The sequence below is a fragment of the Camarhynchus parvulus genome, chromosome 8 (assembly GCF_901933205.1).
Source record: "Camarhynchus parvulus chromosome 8, STF_HiC, whole genome shotgun sequence".
Taxonomy (NCBI): domain Eukaryota; kingdom Metazoa; phylum Chordata; class Aves; order Passeriformes; family Thraupidae; genus Camarhynchus; species Camarhynchus parvulus.
The window spans coordinates 4,645,031-4,664,106 of NC_044578.1; the positions used below are offsets into that span (position 1 = coordinate 4,645,031).

General features: G+C 41.2%; 1 protein-coding gene across 1 annotated transcript in view; it reads left to right on the forward strand.

Annotated features, from left to right (window-relative positions):
- The first annotated feature begins 255 nt into the window (after positions 1 to 255).
- USP24 (ubiquitin specific peptidase 24) overlaps positions 256 to 19,076 on the forward strand; it is a 59,795-nt gene continuing 40,974 nt past the window's right edge. Inside the window, 7 exon segments of the mRNA XM_030953060.1 lie at positions 256 to 739; positions 12,730 to 12,895; positions 13,852 to 13,919; positions 15,370 to 15,513; positions 16,017 to 16,139; positions 17,021 to 17,056; positions 17,630 to 17,695. Coding sequence (XP_030808920.1) covers positions 434 to 739; positions 12,730 to 12,895; positions 13,852 to 13,919; positions 15,370 to 15,513; positions 16,017 to 16,139; positions 17,021 to 17,056; positions 17,630 to 17,695 — 909 coding nt within the window. The 5' untranslated portion in view covers positions 256 to 433.

Below are 19,076 nucleotides of genomic sequence, written 5' to 3' on the forward strand. Positions count from 1 at the left end.
GTCCCGGTCCCGGTCCCCGCTCCCCGCTCCCCTCGCAACACCGCCCACCCTCACGCGCCCCCTTGGCCCCGCCCCCTTCCCACGCCGGTCCATTCATCCCCAGCCTCTCCCGTCACGTGATGCGGGCCCGGCGGGCGCTCCCCTGCCGCGGCTCCGCCGCCGCTTCCGGGCCGGGGCGGGGGCGGGGCCGGGGCGGGGCCGGGGCGTGCGCGGGGGCGGGGCCGGGGGCGGCGCCGCGGCGGCGGCGGCGGGAGGGGGAGCGGCGCTCCTGGCAACATGGCGGCGCGCGGGGCGGGCAGCGCCTGAGCCCGGCGCCTCTCGGTCCGCGGGGGTTCCCCCCGGCCCCGGCCTCCTCTTCTTCCTTCTCCTCGTCCTCCTCCTCCCCCTCCCTTCTCCTCCTCGTCCTGCCCCTGCCCCGCTCCCCGGCGCGGCCATGGAGAGCGAGGAGGAGCAGCACATGACCACGCTGCTCTGCATGGGCTTCTCGGACGCGGCCGCCATCCGCAAGGCCCTGCGCCTGGCCAAGAACGACATCAACGAGGCCGTGGCGCTGCTCACCAACGAGCGGCCCGGCCTCCACTACGGCGGCTACGAGCCCATGGAGAGCGGGCAGGGCCCGCCGGGCGGGCACGGCTCCCCCGCCGGCGGGCAGGGCCCCCGCGGCGGCGACGGGGACGGCGGAGGCGGCGGGGGCGGCTTCGACCCGCCGCCCGCCTACCACGAAGTGGTGGAGACCGAGGTGAGCTGCGGGCGGGCGGTCCCGGGGCGGTGGGAGCCCCCCGCTGCCGTCGGGGGTCGGCCCGAGCGTGGGGCCGGCGGGAGGTGCCCGGGGAGCCTCCGCCACTCCCCGGGCCGGGGGCTCCTCACGGCCCCGCATTCCCCGCCTGCCGCCCGCCCGGCGCGCTCCCCAGCCCGTTCCCTGCGATCGCTGCAAGGTGAAGCGCACCCTGCGTTTTCCTTGGCATTCCAGGAATGTGTGGCTACCGTAGGGCTCTGCTTTTCGCTCCCCCTCTTGTGCCTTCTTGCATAATTCCGGTGACTAAGGGCTGTCTATTTTTTCTAAACTGTTTGCACAATGTGAAGGAAAGCGCAGGGTGGGTATGACTTTACGTACAGTTTTATTTGGGTATGCTGAGCGTAAGTTCTGAAATAGGAACCCAGTGAGGTCAAATGTTTTTTCAGAACAGAGCTTTAACTCATGACTTAGGGCTGTGATGTAGATAGAAGTGCTGGAGAATGTCAACCTTTTCCAGGTTCTCTCCTTCCGTCTTGTTTGCCTTTCTCTGTCTTCCATCCTCTTCCAGAACTCTGCACCCTTCAGCCAGCTGATACACTCAGGGTGCTCCCCTTGCTGTCTGGAACCGTCTTGTAGTGCTTTCCTATAAAGTCTTCTCCTCCTCCTGGTGTTTTTCCCAAAACTTCACAGGGTGCTCATAAGAAAAGTGCTAATTAGTAGTGTCCAGACTGTGGGACTCCTGGGGGTGAGAACCTGTGTGATACCAAAGGGCCACCTTGCACAGCCACTGTCTCAAGAACTGCTCAAGAGCAGATGCTTAAGCTCTTGAATAAAACCAGGGAACCTCGTGTACCTCCCAGGCTCCAGTGACGAGTATCCTGAGGGTTTTGTATGCCAGAAAAGTGCTCCCTTTCTGTGCATGCATGCGTGTGTGTCCATAAATAAATTTGTGAGGAATCCACGGGCGTATCTGGTGCGTAACTACACTTGCACAGATCATCCGTATCCGTAGCCTCGGCGCGCTGACGTCCAGCCCTGCGGAATAAAGATAGGTGATCCTGCTCCCTGAATTAACTGGGTTAGGTCCTGAGCTGCTCTAAGCTGCTGATGTGTGCTTGTGGAGTAAGGTGATCCGTGGGATGGCACGTGTGCCATGCAGAAACTGAGCTGCTCCTTAACTTCCCTGACTGAAGCACCAGGGAGCCACTTTCCAACCTTCCCTGTGAAGGACTGAGGGTGAACGAGAGTTCTTGTTGGCATTTGGGTTGGATGTAGTTAGAGCTGGGACAGTCTGGCTTGTCAGTGTGACATTTCAAGTGAAGCTGTCAGTGTAAACTTCAGAGAAGAGCTTTTTTTCCCCGCTCTCATTCCCATTACAAATGGCACTTTGACAACTCTCAGAGGATTCTCCCGCCCCCCATTATTTCATCCTCTATTTCTGATCAAATTTACTTATGCTTTATAATAGTTTCCTATGCTACTCACCTTCTTGTTTGCTCTGACTTGTGTTCTTTTTAACCCACAGGAGGGAAGTCAAAACATTTCATTGTAGGTAAATCACTGCACAGAGCAGGCATTTCAGAAGGATTGAGGTGTCTTGCTACATGAAATTTTATATAAATTCATGCCTCAATTTAGTAATTGGATTCATTTGCAGATGAGCATCTGTCAGCTCCTGCACATGTATGCAAAACAGTATTTTTGTAATAAAAGAGTTACATCTATAAAAGTCCTGAGACTGGAATTGTTGCCTGTGCATATTTGTCTAACACTGCAGTACAATTTAACAGCTTTTGACATACATTTTATGAAAGGGGGAAAGTGATATATCATCAGTTCTTGGGTTTTTTTATTTCGTCAGCTGTAATCTAGCATTACATTTAATAAGCTACAGCTATTCTTTAAGTGGTTAATCAGTAATTAATCAGGTTAATCAGTAGTTTTCCATTCAGCAGAAGCTTATGGCATATGAAGCTGTAGAGAAAGCCATTGAGAAGCAGCTATATTATTCATTGTAGTCATACACATTATGGTGAAACATATTGTACCCCATGCTGTCTTGTGGTAATTCAGATGTTATTTCTGGTTTTCTTCCTCTCAGTATAATCTCTCTTTCTAACAGCTCTTCAAGTGTGTATTCTTTCTTCTCTTCATAATGCCAGTTTTAACTTTTATTCAGTGGGGAGGAAGTGGTTTGTTAGATTTTTGGATTTTATATATCAGCAACAGGAGATAAAGAGAAGATAAATCACAGGAGAAGAATTCTTAGAAATTTTCCCCCAAGTAAAATGCTTAGATGTTCCAATTAGATGTTCCAATCTAATGTTTCATGAACAAAAGTTAGGGTTAGATTTATAATTTAAAAATAACAAGATTGCTTCAGTCATTCTTCAAAACGTGTACAACAGGACTGTACTTTGAATTTATGTGCTTTTTTTGGCTGAGCACACTTTAGCATGCATATAAGAATAGGTCTATGAATGATTAAACACTTTACATTTTCCCTAATCAGTAATGAATCCATTATGTTTGCATATGCTTATTTGGTCTCTATTACATAATGTTAGAATCTGTTCAGCATTCATGTGGATCAAAGAAAGGCTTGTCTAGTGGTTTTCTTTGAGAGGAGCACAGCAACCAGATACATATCATACTAGTTAAAACACGTTCTCTTTAGATAAGGTTTTAAAAATCAGTGTGAATCGTTTTTCAGTGGTCCAGGCTGCTGGTCTTCAGGGCTGTCTGAAAGTGTTAAAGAAGCCTGAATTTGGAGTAACGGCCCAGAAGCAAGATATCTGCTGTGAGCTGGCCCAACATATGCCCTGTACTTATTTTCTGTATGAGGCTTGAGTGAAAGGTGTGCATAAATTTCAATTTCTTGAGGATAAAACCTCAGTTTCAGCAGGCTGGTGTTTCCCAGTTGCTTTAGTTTTGGGTTAATAGCTGTGGTGTGCCTTTGGCATTGATGCTGGTAGCATGACCACACTTAACTCATCAAAAGAAAAAGGCCAGACAAACTTGGGGACTTCAGTTCATTTGTGCAGTCTTCCTAAAACCACGTGAAGTTCACCTTGAGGTTTACAGCTGCTTGGAAGTTTTGCCCTTTGTAGCGCCAAACCACACTGATAGACTGAGGTCACCTGCTTTTCCAAGAGGCAACTTTGTGTGTTTGACATAACTTCTGTGTTTATGTCTGTTGACAGAAGCAAATCTTGCAGTTTGGCAGGAATGTGGGGCTTCTGTGTTTATTCCTTAGGCAGCATGCAGATTGTCACGGTGTGATTCTGTGCCGAGGGAGGCGGGTGAAGGATGCTGTGCTCATCTCTTCATCTGACTGACACATAAGCTGCTTTATCAACTGCTGCTAAATCCTTATAATTTAAGACAAGACTATAAATGAGCGTGATGGCAACGTCTGTCAGTGTGTCCATGAATTGCCACAAGTGCCACAATTGCTGGCTTCCATGAGTTTGAGAGGAATGGCGTGGAGAAGAGCAGGCTAAACAAATGTGAGGATTGAAATTGTGGGGAGGGACAGGTAAAAATATTAAACATATACCAATGGTTTGTATAACCTTCACTAAAACAACCTTAATTTGCTTTTAAAACAGCTTCTGAGAGCCATTACTATGACCTTTTAGCTAAATTGTGATGAACAGATTATATTACCCCCTGGCTATTCCTGTCCCCTTCAGCATGTGCTCTTGTGATTTATGTTTTTTTAGTTGAAGTGGATCAAAAGCTCATCCATGCCAGATTTTACTAGGTAAGGTTTATAATAAAACTTGTCCAAGATTGCTTTTGAGGTGCTGTTTGACTGCAAGAGGAGGGATTTTGTGAAAAAAACAGGCAACCGTAGTGAGTGCCAGTGCCAGGAACATTCTCGCTAGTCATGCTGCAGAACTGTGGTGTTCAAACCCTACCTCTCCTCATTATTAAAGCTCAGGAATGAAAGCAGTTCTGCCACAGATGTGCTTTAGCTTTTAATGTGTAAAATGAGGATAATGGGGTGTGCTTTATTAAGGAGAACCATGGACGTTAGGCTTGTGAAGTTCTTTGATCTTTGAATGGAAGGAGCTGTATTTATTTAAAGACAAAGAAGGTATTTAGCCTTCAAGCAAATGAGATGGATTTCACGCTACAATTCTGCACATTTAAAGTCAGTCTTCTCTCTTGTAAGTAGTCTTGAGCTTTGCAAAAGTGAGTATTTCTTGCATTCTCATGTGGAAGTTTTACAGAGTGGCTTGTCTACGAATTGGCCTTGTAAAACAATTAAGCAATCAAATAAAGCTCTGTGGTGGATTCTGGCATCGAGTCCCTGGCTGGATGCCATCAGAATGTCAAGTGGAATTAGTATTTTAGCACTCCTGGTTTTCAGCATCACTGTTTTCAAAAATGAGTGGCCCTGGTGTGGAACCTCTTTCTATATTCTGATTCCATTAACACTTCCTTGAAAGCATTTGAAAGAAAATACTCTGAGTTTCATTCTTGGTATAACACAGACTAATAGAGATGCTACATGAAATTAGGGAAGTAGGGGTGATACTGAGAGATGCAGCTGGTTAATTTTAAATGTAAGCTTTGTTTTGAATAATTCACAAAGTCATTATCATGTAATGTGATCATTAGAGTAATTGCTGGATGGAGAGGAGCACTCTGTAATTACTGGTTCATTGGTGAAGGTGATGCCTGCAGGGTCAGTGAAGGTGGGAGACAGCTCTGAACAGCCAAATTCTCAGCTGGGCAGGAAGTGTTTCTGGTAGAATGTCCTCTGGAAGCATTTTTTGGTGATCTTCCCAGTTTACAGTGCTATTCTGTGGCAGCTGTTTAATAAGGAAGTGAAATACTGAGGAAGAATGAGAATAAAAACAAATTAGCCAGTGTTAGAAGTTAATTCCAGCAAATCATTTGGATTGCTTTTGGATTAAGGAACAGTAGCTCTTTGTATGAGGAGGGCAAAGAGGAAGTGCCTGTTTCTTTTGTAAGCTTTTATTTTGAAAAAACCACATATTTGTGCTGCTGTAGGAATAGCCTTTGGTATATATATTTCAGGGGCCAAATGAAAAATTAATTTTAAAAGCCAATGTTCCCAGTGTTTTTTGCCACTTGATCTTCCTGCCACTACTTTACAACTGTTCTGGCTTTTCTGATGCCCAGCAGAATCATCTTTAGAGGCATTTAAAGATTTTTTTTTCCATATTAGTTAGTCACAGTTTTGGCATCACACACTGTAAAAATCATCTACTTTGTCAGTTCTGGTTTCTGTCTCACTATACATCAGTAGAACAGAAGTATAGATGAGTGTTTAGTAGCATTATTGAATTAATTTTCCTTTCCAGAGCCTGACCTTTGGTCACTAAAATGTTGCAGTAAATACTTTATGTAGTGGTTCTGCAGCACTTCTCTATTAATTCCTGGTGGTTTGGCAAATGGAGATACAAGTATTGACTTAATTTTAAGTACTGAAATCTTAAGCATTTGTGATTCATTGTTTTATTGTTTAAAAGCACAATGTTTATCTGATATCACACTAAGTTAATCTGAGTTATTTGGAGCAAGCATGAGGTTTTGTGCTTATGAAAACTCCAGGGCTGGGAGGAATAATGGTGTTGACTGCGAGTCTGGCTGTTTGTAGTTACACAAATGGAGTAAGTTTTTAAATATATCCACAGACAATAGTGAAAACACATGGAAGTGTTTTCCTTGCTTCCTTATGAATGGCATTCCTAACAGTGCTTTCCATGACCTCTCCCTCACCTACAACTTATCAGACTTCGAAATACGTTGCCAAAAGTGGTTGTAGTGAATCTCTGCCTCAGATTTCACTGAATGCTGTGGTAATAGCAACATAAAAGGGCAAAGAAGCTCCTTGTATTTTTGAAGTTAAATGGAGGTTTTAATTCAAGTGCTATTTTTACACAGCCTCAGTTGTTTTGTTTTGCTGTGATGCTCAGGACTATGTTTATCTTTGAACAAGCAGGCAAGTACATCAGGGAGTATTGCCTGGTAACATCACATCATCACCCTGGAAATCAGGGAGAGAGTACAAGCCATGTTTTCAGAAACTCTGAGTTAATTCTCAGCTTTGCTGAATTTATTGTTATTTTTCAAATTCGTGTTGTGTTCTTATTCCCAATCTTACACAGGTCTTGGTTGTGAGAGATGGGGGCAGAGGGAAGGTGGAGCCATAGGTTTTTTTTTTTGTTATAATTTGTTATAATCCTTTACAGCTACTAAGAGTTTGGTCTAAACCCTTAGAAGCTGTAAAGGATTATAACAAATTATATATATACATGCATCCTTGATGGTGTCCTAGTGCAACTCTCAGTTAAGGTCAGTGTCTAAAACCTTCTGTGAGAAAGTTCACTAAATAAATTGGATTTTTCTTGGGACATCTCTGAGAGTTCAGAGAATGAGAGTTCAGATCGACTTCAATTAGGTGGAGTCTGTAAAACAGGAATTCTTTTCCTTTAGTAGTAGACTGGTATCATCCTTTTATATTGGCATGACAGAATACTGGCATTTTTTTCTTGTGACAAGACTGTATTTGTTTGTGTAAAGTAGTCCACAGTAGAAATTTTAACAGCTTCCTTTCTATGAAAAAAGAACAAAACAAAACATCTGTGTATCTCACCAACAAGCTTATGTTCTCTTAGCAGAACATAAACAACAATAAACATTCCTATCTGTTGCTGCACTTAAAATTTTTGCATCCCAATATGTTTCTCTGGATGAAAATTCAAGGGTGAGATGCTGTGTCTCTTTAGGACTTAAAACAGTTTAAAGGTGTGACAATACTTTGCAAGTAAATGTCTGTTTGTCAATAAAACATTCAGGAAATCACAGTAAGTTTTCTTATTGCCAGATAAGAAACATAATGTGGAAATTCCATACATGACACCATTTTTTGAGTCTTGCTAATACTGACATATTCACAAGAGGATTCCAAGCTTGCTCTCAGCAGTGTGGGTCCAATGTGTTCAATCTGAGTGCAGGAACAGGCAGCTAGGAAATACTCTCCAATTTTGTTCCCACATCTGCCACTTAACAAGAGTTGAAAGTCCTTTAACCATCTGAAATACCAGTTTATAAAAAGCAAATAGGTTACATGTATGAAAGTGTGACAATTTTTTAAAACGTTCAATTCCTTGTTCTTAGTGTTTATGTGTTAGTGCAAGGTGGTAGTTTCAAGGTATTTGAAAGGCTTTGAATTCTTACGCTTGTGTTTGAGTTCTAGGTAACAGAATATCCCCCTTTTAGGAGTTAATTAACAGAAAAAAAGGTTTGACATCCAGGTGTCAAACTAAAAACTGCTTTAATCAATAGTCTGGCAGGTGGAGGGGCTGTCAGGTCATGGCTTCAGGATTCATAGCTTCTCCCACAAATTGATGGGCACAGAACATCAGAGCAGAGAAATGCTCTGTTTTTCTGGGTATTTGATGTATTTCTCTCACCTTGCCTCCACCTGAGCATTGCAGTGTGAGTGGTACAGCAGTGCTGTGCAGAGGGGAGCATCCCTGCTGACACTTGCCAGCTGGAAAAGCTGTAGCATTGGAAAATTGATTTCTTTATGTTGTCTATGTCTGTGATTAAAAACTGAAAGGTGGACCTAAAATTTTTAGCAGCTAGTTCTGGCTTTATGCATTTTTTTCATTACTGCTTTTCAGAGCAGTTAAACTTTGTCCTGTTTGTAGGTACATAGTAACAAGGTTTTGTGGTTTTTTTTTTTTTTTTTAACAATGCAATGAAAAAAAAATCTGTTGGCCATAAAATGATAGTTATTTTGTGAAAATCAATTACTAGAGAGGCATGAGGTGGAGGTAGCTGCTTGGTCTGCTGGTGTCTTAGTCTGATCCTGTTGCTTGAAAGAAATATGACTTTGGGGTTTTGTTTCCTAAGTTATACTGGATTCACGAGCACATAATGTGATTTAGTTATGGTGATAATAGATTCTGTTGGTAGCCTCCTATCAAAATCAAATTAACTAATTTGAATTATGATTTGACTGTAATTTCATTACTAAGGCTGCCAATTAGAATCAAAACAAGTCTTAAACTCCTTGTTATTTTATGTAAAGTGACTGGTATGGGAACTGTCAGTGGCTTTAGTTAAACAGTGTTTGATGAGTTAATTAGCTGAATACTGCATGAGTACATTTTGAAGCTTTAAACTGTGACCTTTTGGCAATTAAAGTTAATTCATATTTCACTTATTGCGCTAATCTTTGTTCGTTGTTACTCTTCAGTAGAAGGTTTTATGCTGCAGATTTAAGCAATGCTTTATTGATCAGATGTTGAACAATTCTTGTTTATTCAGCCTAGCAAGCAAATCTGGGAGGTGCCAGGTCCCCAGAGAGGGAATCTTGACTCAGTGCTTGAGCCTGTTCCTGTGAGGGTATTTCTCCTGGGAGCCTGTGTGTGTGTTTAGCCATAACTGCATTTTCACACCTTGAAAATAAGCCAGAAGAGCCAAGACTGTTAGAATGAGGGGATCTTCATGGCTTTTGTGCAATAGGAGATAAACCAGAAGGCATGGAAAACTATGTTAAAGGTTTGTCAGCAGAAGTTTGTTGGTCTCACTGTTTCAGCTGCAGAAATAGCCACAGATTTATCATGTGCACCATGACTTCCTACTGCAGAAAAGAGTGATTGTAACAGGCTTTTGGCAAGTTTATCTTTGAATGACCCATTGGTTACCAGGAGTAGGGCTGGGGACTTTTTTTGCTCTTTGCTATTTTATGGAAGATCATCTGTACAAATCCTTACCGTGCTGGGGGCCAGTCCAGTGCTAAGTCTGTTCAGCCAGAATTGCAGAGTCCTGATGAAGATCATCATCAGCTGGCAGACACCATTCTGAAGTCACCTATTTGAGGGGAGGGTGATAGCTCTTTATATATATTTATTTAGAAACAAGCAAACAAACCCTATGTAACTTCCCAAAGCCAAGATTGAGAAAATCACTTTTTGGGAGGCTGACATGGCCTTGTATCCTATTTACTTTTGCATATACCATAATTTTTCCTCAAAATCTTGTATTTCCTCCGTGGACCTTTGGCAGTAGAGTTTGCAATGACAGTTCCTGAGCTCCTCAGTTACAGAGCATTAATTGTGGTGTTCAGGGCTGTGTGGCATTTGTGAGTGTCAACAGAGAGGTGAATTCTCCGGGCTGTGTTGGAGTGTGAGATCTGTGTGCAGATCTCCAGCCAGCATGAGATGATGCAAGAACTGAGCTGACGTTTCACCTTGCTGCAGCAGCTGCTGCTAATAAATCCCTCACTTTAAAGAGCAGTGCCAAAATTTATTTAAAAACTAGGTGGTGAACAGTTTGGGCTTTTTCATGTGCAGAAAGACACTAATTATGAAAGAGCAGTAGTAAGTCTTTAAAGAGACTGTTTCTTGTAGTGGATTTGGTTTAAGAAACACAACTCAGTCTGCACTAATATAATGTGAACATAGCTGTAATCCCCCAGAAATGCAGAGTGTTCAATTTATTAATGGTTTGGAGGGGAATTTGGGTTTTAAACTGCCTGGGTATGTGTTTGAGACTGTCACAGGTTTCACAGTCGCTGTGAAGCTATGTGGATGTGATGTGTTCTAAAATTAATACATGAACTTGATACTTACTGCACATGGTTTTAGTAGCAGAGCACTGTCAAGCAAGAAGCCTCATTGCCTCTAATTCCTGGAAAGTGCCAAAAGCATGCTCCTTCAATGCAAAGCTCCCATTACTATAGGGCAATATTCCAAATACCACACTCATTTTTTGTGTAAAACCATCTTTTCACTGCTCTGTTGGTAGACTCAATCTAGCAGTAGTCCAGATGTGTTCTGAGCATAATTTAGGATAATGTGGGAGCTGAATGCAGTGTGAAGAACATGTATTATTTCACTTTCCATGTGAATTTGTGTGTCACGGACCCTGGCAATCTCTTGTGTGGAAACAGGCAACTAATGAGCAGCATTGCTGGGATGCAGATGGGAAGGCAGAACAAGAAGTGGAGTTTTTCATCTCCAGTTGAAGGTCTGCATTGCTATTCTGCACCTCTTTAGATAACAGTTGCTGTCGCAGCATTTATTTAATGCGGATGCTTTCCTCCAGGGAATGAAGCAACTGTTGCTCTGTTTCTGTAACATTTGTTGAAATGTTGCTTTCCTTGGCTACAAGTGGAGGCTGAACTGTAGTCCTTGAACACCCAGCAATTGGGTGTTTAAGTTATACTCAGGCTGCCTTTATTATACTAAAAGTTCATTCCTGCTCTGTTACTGTGAGCACTTTCTTTATAACTGTGCACTTGTTTTCTGTAGGAAATTATTTTGTTTTCTGCATGGGTGTTCTTTACAGAAGCTGTATAATTAACAGGATAATTCCTAAAAATGCTTCTAAATAATTTCAGTGTCTTTTCATGTAGACCTTCAAACCACCCTTCTCCAAAACCTGAAGTATTCAAACAGGGTGTGATTTGCTAAATGGGAATTACATCAGGCATCCATGCACAGTGCTGGATCAGGTAACCACAGTTTCTGAAGCTGATATTCAAGTCTGCTAAAATACAACCTCCCATAAAGACAAACTGTTTAGTAAGTGTTTAGCAGGGGGTTGGAGAAAGGCAACACTTTACTTCCCAAGCACCAATATGATTTTTTTTCTAAGCAGTGCTCTGCTCCTACAAATTGTCCTGCTGCTCTGCAGAACGTTAACAAGTCCAGCCCACGTGCTGTCCGTGAACTTTAAAGGTTAAGCTCTGCACAATTGCTGTTCCCTTGGCTTAATAGTTTTGAACCATTATGAAAGTGAACGACACATTTACTTTTTAAAAAACAGGTCTAATGCTACAAATAGCAAATGCAGTGAGAAAGCTGGAAGCACACTTGTGTGCATACATTGATTTTGTTCTTGGTATACCATCTCCTCCAGAGTTCCGTTCTTTTAGTTTATTCCTTTCTAGTTGTTCCACTCACTTTCCTGATACTGTCTGGTTTTTACTTTGGAATGTGTTTCCTGCTTGTCCATCCTCCCTCCATGTCCCTGGCTTCTTTCTCAGTGGGATCTTGTTACCATCACTGCTCTTGTTTTCCACTGTCTCTGACAGTGGCTCCTGCTCGCTGCCAGGCCCGATCCAGACATTCTGTCCTTTCTCCTGCTGGCTTTGCCCGCTCTTGTGGAGGCAGGGAAAGGTACTCCATGTGAACTCTTTGACACATTGGGTACCTGGCATCTATGAGAGGTTAAAAAATAAACAAAAGAAAATAAATGAATAACTTGTCTACTCTTTCTTTGGCGCTGCTGAAGCAGTTACCTCATATGGCACTTAGAGGAGAGCAGGGGGTAATTCTGTGCCCTGTACACAGAAGTAGCTGCTCTTTAGTGCCACTAGCAAGGAAACCTTGTAAAGCTTAGCTGCAGTCACCTGCTTGCCTTTTCCCTCTTACTTTCCAGAATATTTGGCAGTAACTCATGACTTCAGGAGAAGGATAATTACATTACCTTACATTACAACTATATTTGATGTAGGTTTTTCTTTAGTAAAAGAAAATCTTGATGTACTGAAACAGTATCCTGTATTTCTAGAGTGATGGGGTGAAATGGACTTCCCTTAAGCTATTCCCATATTCTACAGGAGTTGCTGAACAGAGGATTAATGTCCATATCTATGGAGATCAAAATTTGTACTTTACAGTCTCCCAGGGACTGGAAGTACTTATCACCTGGCTCTAGGATCTGATATGCTATGGAACAAGATTTGCTGCTTAAATTGGCAATTAGTTAGCAATTAGTTATGTAAACGTGGTACTTATCACCTCCATGAAATACATCCAGGTATGTAATCCCTTCAATTCAAATTGAAATACTCAATTCTACTTTGAAAAACACAAGCAGCCTCAGGGTTGAGAATTTGACATGCTTGTTACAAGCACAGCTGCCTTTTCTAAACCCTTTAATGTGTTTAGGAAACTGTTTCCCTTGAACTTTTTTTTTTTTTTTTTCACCCACAGAAAAATGATGAAAACGGGAATTGCTCTGGTGAAGGGATTGAGTTTCCAACAACCAACTTGTATGAGCTGGAGAGCAGAGTTTTAACAGATCACTGGTCCATACCCTACAAGAGGGAGGAGTCTCTAGGCAAGTGCCTAATTGCATCCACCTACCTGGCAAGACTGGGTAAGTTCCCTTTCACAATTGCACAGATTATCTGTTCAGAGGGTGTTGGGCAGTTGTGTGTTTCACTTTAATCTTGCTGCTGTTTACTTACACCCTGCACAACAATCACATCTCTGGGAAAGTGTTTAACAGTGAACTGTTCTACCCAGTGCTGTAAAAACATCATTGATCTCTTTTCTTTCTCTAAAATGTAATTTGTTTACCTAAGTTTTTTTCAAAAAGTGGCACACATGTTTCTTTATGTTCTAATAATTGTGGGAATTACATCTTTTCAGAGCTAAATTACTGACTCTTTTTTTTTTTATCTTGTGCTGGGTATTTTCCATTCATAAAAGCAAGCTGTCATCTCAATCCCTGCTGTACCATTTTTGTATAAGTGGTTGCTTTTCCCTGGTAAAGTGCTTATATTGCACTAGATCTGAATTTGACTCTTATTCAGTACTTTGGCTGGGGTTAAGAGTGTTAGGGAGGCACCACACCTAACAACTGGTGTATAATGAGAGTACAAGATAGATTTTCAGTCATGCCTGATGGCACACTAAAGGAATGTTGTAATCTCTTGGAAGAATAGAAGTTGTTAAGTGGTTCTGGTTTGCTTCTCTGTTTCCAATCTGTGTTAAAAGGCTGTGCTTTAATTTGGTGTTGGTGGGAGGCTGTGAAGCATCAGTAATGTATGAATTGTAAACTCTGAAGTTTACAAGCTACTTATGGTGCTAATAATGCTTGAAAAACCTGTAAAAGGTATTGGGAAATTAATTCTTAGTTCTGAAAGGCAGGTTCTCTCAAGTCATGCTTTTTGTGGCTTAAAAAGCACGCTAGTTATGAAGGAACAGTGGCACTTTTACTACTGCTAATTTGGGTTGTTGTTCCCTCAAATTTGCAACAAGGTCTCTGAGGTCATCTTAAAAAGTAATATTTTGAATATACTGTTAAAAATCATTCTCTCTTCTGTAAAGGTCTTTCTGATTCTGATGAGAATTGCAAGAGGTTTATGGACAGATGCATGCCTGAGGCATTTAAAAAGGTAAGTAGGTACAGTAGGCCAGTTCAATGTTTGTGTTGTTCATGGTGGAAATAGTCTTTTGCAATCCAGACTTCAGGCAACTACTGAATGGGTTCTTAGATTAAAATCACACTCAAAATATTTTCTGAGATTAAAATCATAGAAATTTAAATTTAAATCATACAAGGTCTCAGTTCTGTAACTCTGGCCAACTTTACCACTTAGTTTTTTTCTTTTTTTTTTTTTCCTTTTTCTTAAATGAAGAGCCCTGTAGTAATTACCAGAGTCCAGAGAGAGGTTTAAAGACCCTTGGATATGGCCACTGGTGGCAAGTTCATGGTCAGATTTCCATTAACTATTCTTTCTGTTATTCCTTCAGAGGGTTGCTAAATTCTTTTCACAATCCACTTAGAATTTTATCTTTCACCTCAGTTCTCAATGCCCAGTGTTTCTCTGGGCTGTTGTGAATTTGCTTTATAGAGTTCCAAAACTAATTGACTTCCCACTATTCCATCCACTTTAGGTACTGCCTGAATTTCCTGCCCAGTATTTAGACCATATGTATAAAAACACATACATACCCTTTAAAAAGTTACTTTGTCCTAGTGTTAAAATACTGAGAATATAACTTCATTTAAGGAAGGCAGAAATTTAAGGGAAATCTTCTTTTTCCATTTAATTATCTGAGTACTAATCTTACATATAATAGTTTTATATCACTTGGGTTTTTTTGCATATGAAATAGACAATGTAGATTGTTCCTCCAATAAGGAGGATAATCTGTAGAAATCTAAGTTCAGATGTGCTGAATTACAATTTGCTGAAATATTTACAAGAAACTCTATTAATGGTACAAAAAGTGATTGTATTTAAGCTATTAAGTTTTTTATCTGCTTCTGTTCAGACCCAGCAGAAATTAAATGAATTTGCAGATGGCAGCCAAGTGTCCTTTATAAACAGCCATGAAACCAGATTTAAGGAACATGTTTCAGTAGGTGGGAGCAGCATTAAATACCTCTTTCTCCTGGTACATGTGCTTTGTTTTCCAATAGAAGCTGCTCAAAAAGTGTGAATTGGTAAATGGTTACCTCAGCTGAATCAGTGCAGCTTTATGACTGCCTGTTTCAAGATTTAATAGTTGTGTGTTCAATCTGCAGACAGATTCATTTCATAGCGGTTGTTCTTTTTAAAGGTTACAATCTCTCCTAGTGCATGCAAATGGAAAACACTTTGACAGATTTTATTTTCTGTCATAAACTGTGATTTAAGGTGTTCTTCTGCAAAATTACAAGTTGAGTTAACTCTTAAGCCATTAGTGCAGAAAGAACATCTGAAAACCACACCAGATAGTGATGAGTGCATTCCAAGGAAACATTTATTCTGAAAAAACAGTTTCAGGAGTTGATAAATTTGTCCTTATTTGTGATTGTGCTCCAACTTTAAAATAATTGCCTTTTTTTTTCCCTGTTAGCTGTTGACATCCAGTGCTGTTCACAAGTGGGGAACCGAAATCCATGAAGGAATCTACAACATGCTCATGCTGCTGGTGGACCTGGTTGCAGAGAGAGTAAAACAAGATCCAATCCCCGTGGGCCTGCTTGGTGTGCTTACAATGGTATTTGACCCTCTGATGCAGTTTCTAATATCTGGGTATTTGGCATTTAGTATTTATGCAGCTGATGCTTTTTCCAGCTGTTTAAGTTGTAGTTCCTTGTCTTAAAATATGCAGCCATTGCTTGCTGCAGGTATTTTACATCCAGTATGCAATGCAAAGGAGTGGGTGCTGTTCAAAACTTCTGAAAACTAGCAGTTTAAAAAAATACATCACATTTTTGTCACTTTGCTGTTTGTTTTTTAAAACTGATGCTTTGAGTTCAGTTCTCTGTTTTATGGACCTCTGGCTCACATGGTTATTGGATATTGTCTGTACAGAATAAAGGCTTCAAAATGCTTTATATGTTGAGAACTGAGAGGCAGGGGCAGGGGGCTTGTATTCAGCTTTATTTTTTGCTAGATTTTAACTGACAGCCAGGAGAATGCTCAGCTAAAACAATTACCAAGATAAGTTTTGAAAGTGGCATAAGGCACCTGTTCATTGCCATGGGCTTTTCTTTGAAGGCATTTAATCCCGACAATGAATATCATTTCAAGAACCGAATGAAGGTGTGCCAGAGAAACTGGGCAGAAGTCTTTGGGGAGGGCAACATGCATGCTGTCTCACCCATATCCACTTTTCAGAAGGTAAGCATGGCCATGCCCTAAAAACTAATTCTAGGGTGGATGTCTTTGTCTCAGATAAGATTATTTGTTTAGTAGGTATTTGAAGACAAAGTTTAAATATATTACCAAGAATTACTGCAAATAGATGTGCAGTGTGTGTTTGTCTGTAGACATTAATTTGTGCTCTCAAATTGTTCCAATTCTCTGTTAGAGGCTGCATTTAGAAATGGGTGAACTTTCATGTCTAAAGTAGCACAACAATCTGTGTTTTGCTTTAGACATGAAGCACACAACAGGTGGATCTGTGTATTTAAGGACTGACATCTGTTTGGTTGTTGAGTGTGAAATGACCAGGATAACTCCAAGTGTCTAGTTCTAGTAGAGAATTCAGGCTTTTCTGACAGCCAAGGATAAAATATCTTCAACTAAAACACACTGGCATGGAGGCAGTTTTTGAGGTTTGCACAGTCTTGTCACAGTTGTTCCAGATGGGTGGGTCCAAAACAGCATCAGTGGAGTTGATTTCTCCTTCAGGAAACAAGTTTGTGGCCGTAGAAAGAAAATTCTACATCGGCTGCTTTGGGGAAGTAATGTTCCACACTGCTCCAGTGCTATAAATACAGTTGCTTGTGAGTCAGCAGCCACAATGTGATCTGTTGCCACAGCACATGGGCAGTGATGTCAGGCAGAGTCCAAAACAGGATGATGTTCATGAGAACCAACCAGAGCTCCAGCTACACTTAATACAGGAGGTGTTACAAACACTGTTTTATTTGTGTAATAGTGCATCCATTTGAGGCGTGGGTTGATGGGCTGAACGTGTGTCCAAATGTCTGTTTCAGAAGACAAATGTTAGCATTGATGTTGCAGCTGCTAATTTCTTCCTATTCTTATTGTTCAAGGAACCTCATGGGTGGCTGGTGGATCTGGTAAACAGGGTAGGTGAATGTAAACCAGAATTGTTGTTTGTCACTTGAATTCATTGGTCTTCAGGGGTAATTTCTTCTCCCTCCCTCACCTTGCCCTTGTTTTTTCACTCGTCACTTTTCTGACAACCACAAAAAATTAGTGTGAGATTTTAATCCTGCCTTGTAAAATGTAGCTTGTTGAGTTGCTGCCTTCTCCCTTGAGCACCTTTATCCTAATTTGGTATCTATGACTAGAGGAATTCGAGAGCCCAGCTGAGGCTGCAATCAAAGGTCCCCCAGGCAAAACTGCCAGTCCAGTCAGCTGTTGTTGTATGTGGACTACCTTTCTTCTCTGTGTCCATTTTTACTCAAGGCAGAGTTTCTAGCTTGATGCTTACCCTGCTACTGTGAGTAATTGCATTGCATTCCCCAGTGCGCCCCTGCATTCCCATGAAAATATCAAGCTTTGTTTGGATGGGATGTTCCATGGTAAAGGACACTTGTTGGCATCTCAGGAACTGTCAGTGGAATATTTTCTATAATCTCTTATTTACAAGATAAAATACTGTAGTTCACTGTGTAATACTGATTATTTTATTTCAGTTTGCAGAGTTGGGTGGATTTTCAGCAATTCAGTCCAAACTCAATTCTGAAGATATTGAACTTGGGGTAAGTCCATCTTCTGTCATGAGACTTCTCCCTTTCCATTTTACCTTTCATGTAGAACCAGCAGTGTCCTTTTTGGCAGGGCTTTCACCTTTTCTTTGGTACCAGAGCAGCACTCCCACAGAGCCCTGGAGAACTGCTGTCAGGCTGGAAGTCAAATGAGGTTGTACATAGGAATCCTGACTGAAGAGCAATTAAGACTTCCCAGAGAAGAGGAGAAATTAGTGTACCTTGCTGCTAGCATTCAGCCTTCTGGTTAGACATCAATCAAAGTAGTTTTGTTGTATGTTCACCAGTATGTCCCTGGTTTTCTGTTTACTGCACCCATAGCTGCATTTAGCTGCAAGCGAATTGACTTCTGTCATTTATTGTAGAAATCACTGTTAAGGAAAAAAATCCTTAGGAAGACAGACAATGTCTAATCCTAAACAACTTTTCAAGAGCAATGTCTTAAAACTGACTGGTTCAGCAGAGCTAAGCTATTTTTGGTGATCCTAACCTATATTCAGGAGACTTCCAATTCTTGCAAGCTTTGGAGATGAGGAGGCTAAAGGAAAACTGTCATCTGGAACCTTGTCTCCCAGTATAAAATCAGTCTGCTTCCAGTGACATGCCACTTGGAGGGAATTCAACATTTTTTTCTTGGGGTATTGATATTTTCTGCTTTGTATTGAGATAGGTTCATATGTGAGCTTGACAGAAGAATAAGGAAAACCTTGATATACATGCCAGCTCTGTAATAGAAACTTTGACTTGACTTTGTTTAATGATTAATAACTGCTTGCTTAGGAAGGAAATCTGGGTCAGCATCACTTAATGTGGGCCTTGGATTGCACTGCTGCACACTCAGTTCCACCATTCTTGATCCAGTGTGAAAAGAAACTGATTTTGATATTATTTATTGGCAAACAAATGCTTTTATACATTTAATTTCTTGACGATAGATACCACTTTAAAATCATGCATTGAAGAGATCTTGACATGTATATGACACATTTACAAAAGCTTCCTCCCACGTATTGCTTTGGGAAAGAAATTTGCCATATGGCTTTAACCTTAAATTTTGCATTCACACTTTTGATTGCTGTAGAGAGCAAGCAAAATGTGATATGTTCCTTTCCGTCTGTTTATTTCTGTGACTGAAACAGGATCTGTCAGAGAACACTGAACAGAGTGATGAGAGGACCAAGATTAGTGAAAACTGGGAAGGCATTTTTTTATTTCAGACAAAAATATATAACACATACTGTATGCCATATATAAAACATAGCACATACTCTACTGCGTGCCATAGAGTAAATCTTTCTTAAACCATGTGTTGTTGTAAAGGACTTGCACACCAAAAACAATCATAGCAAGGGACTGGGAATACATAATATAAATG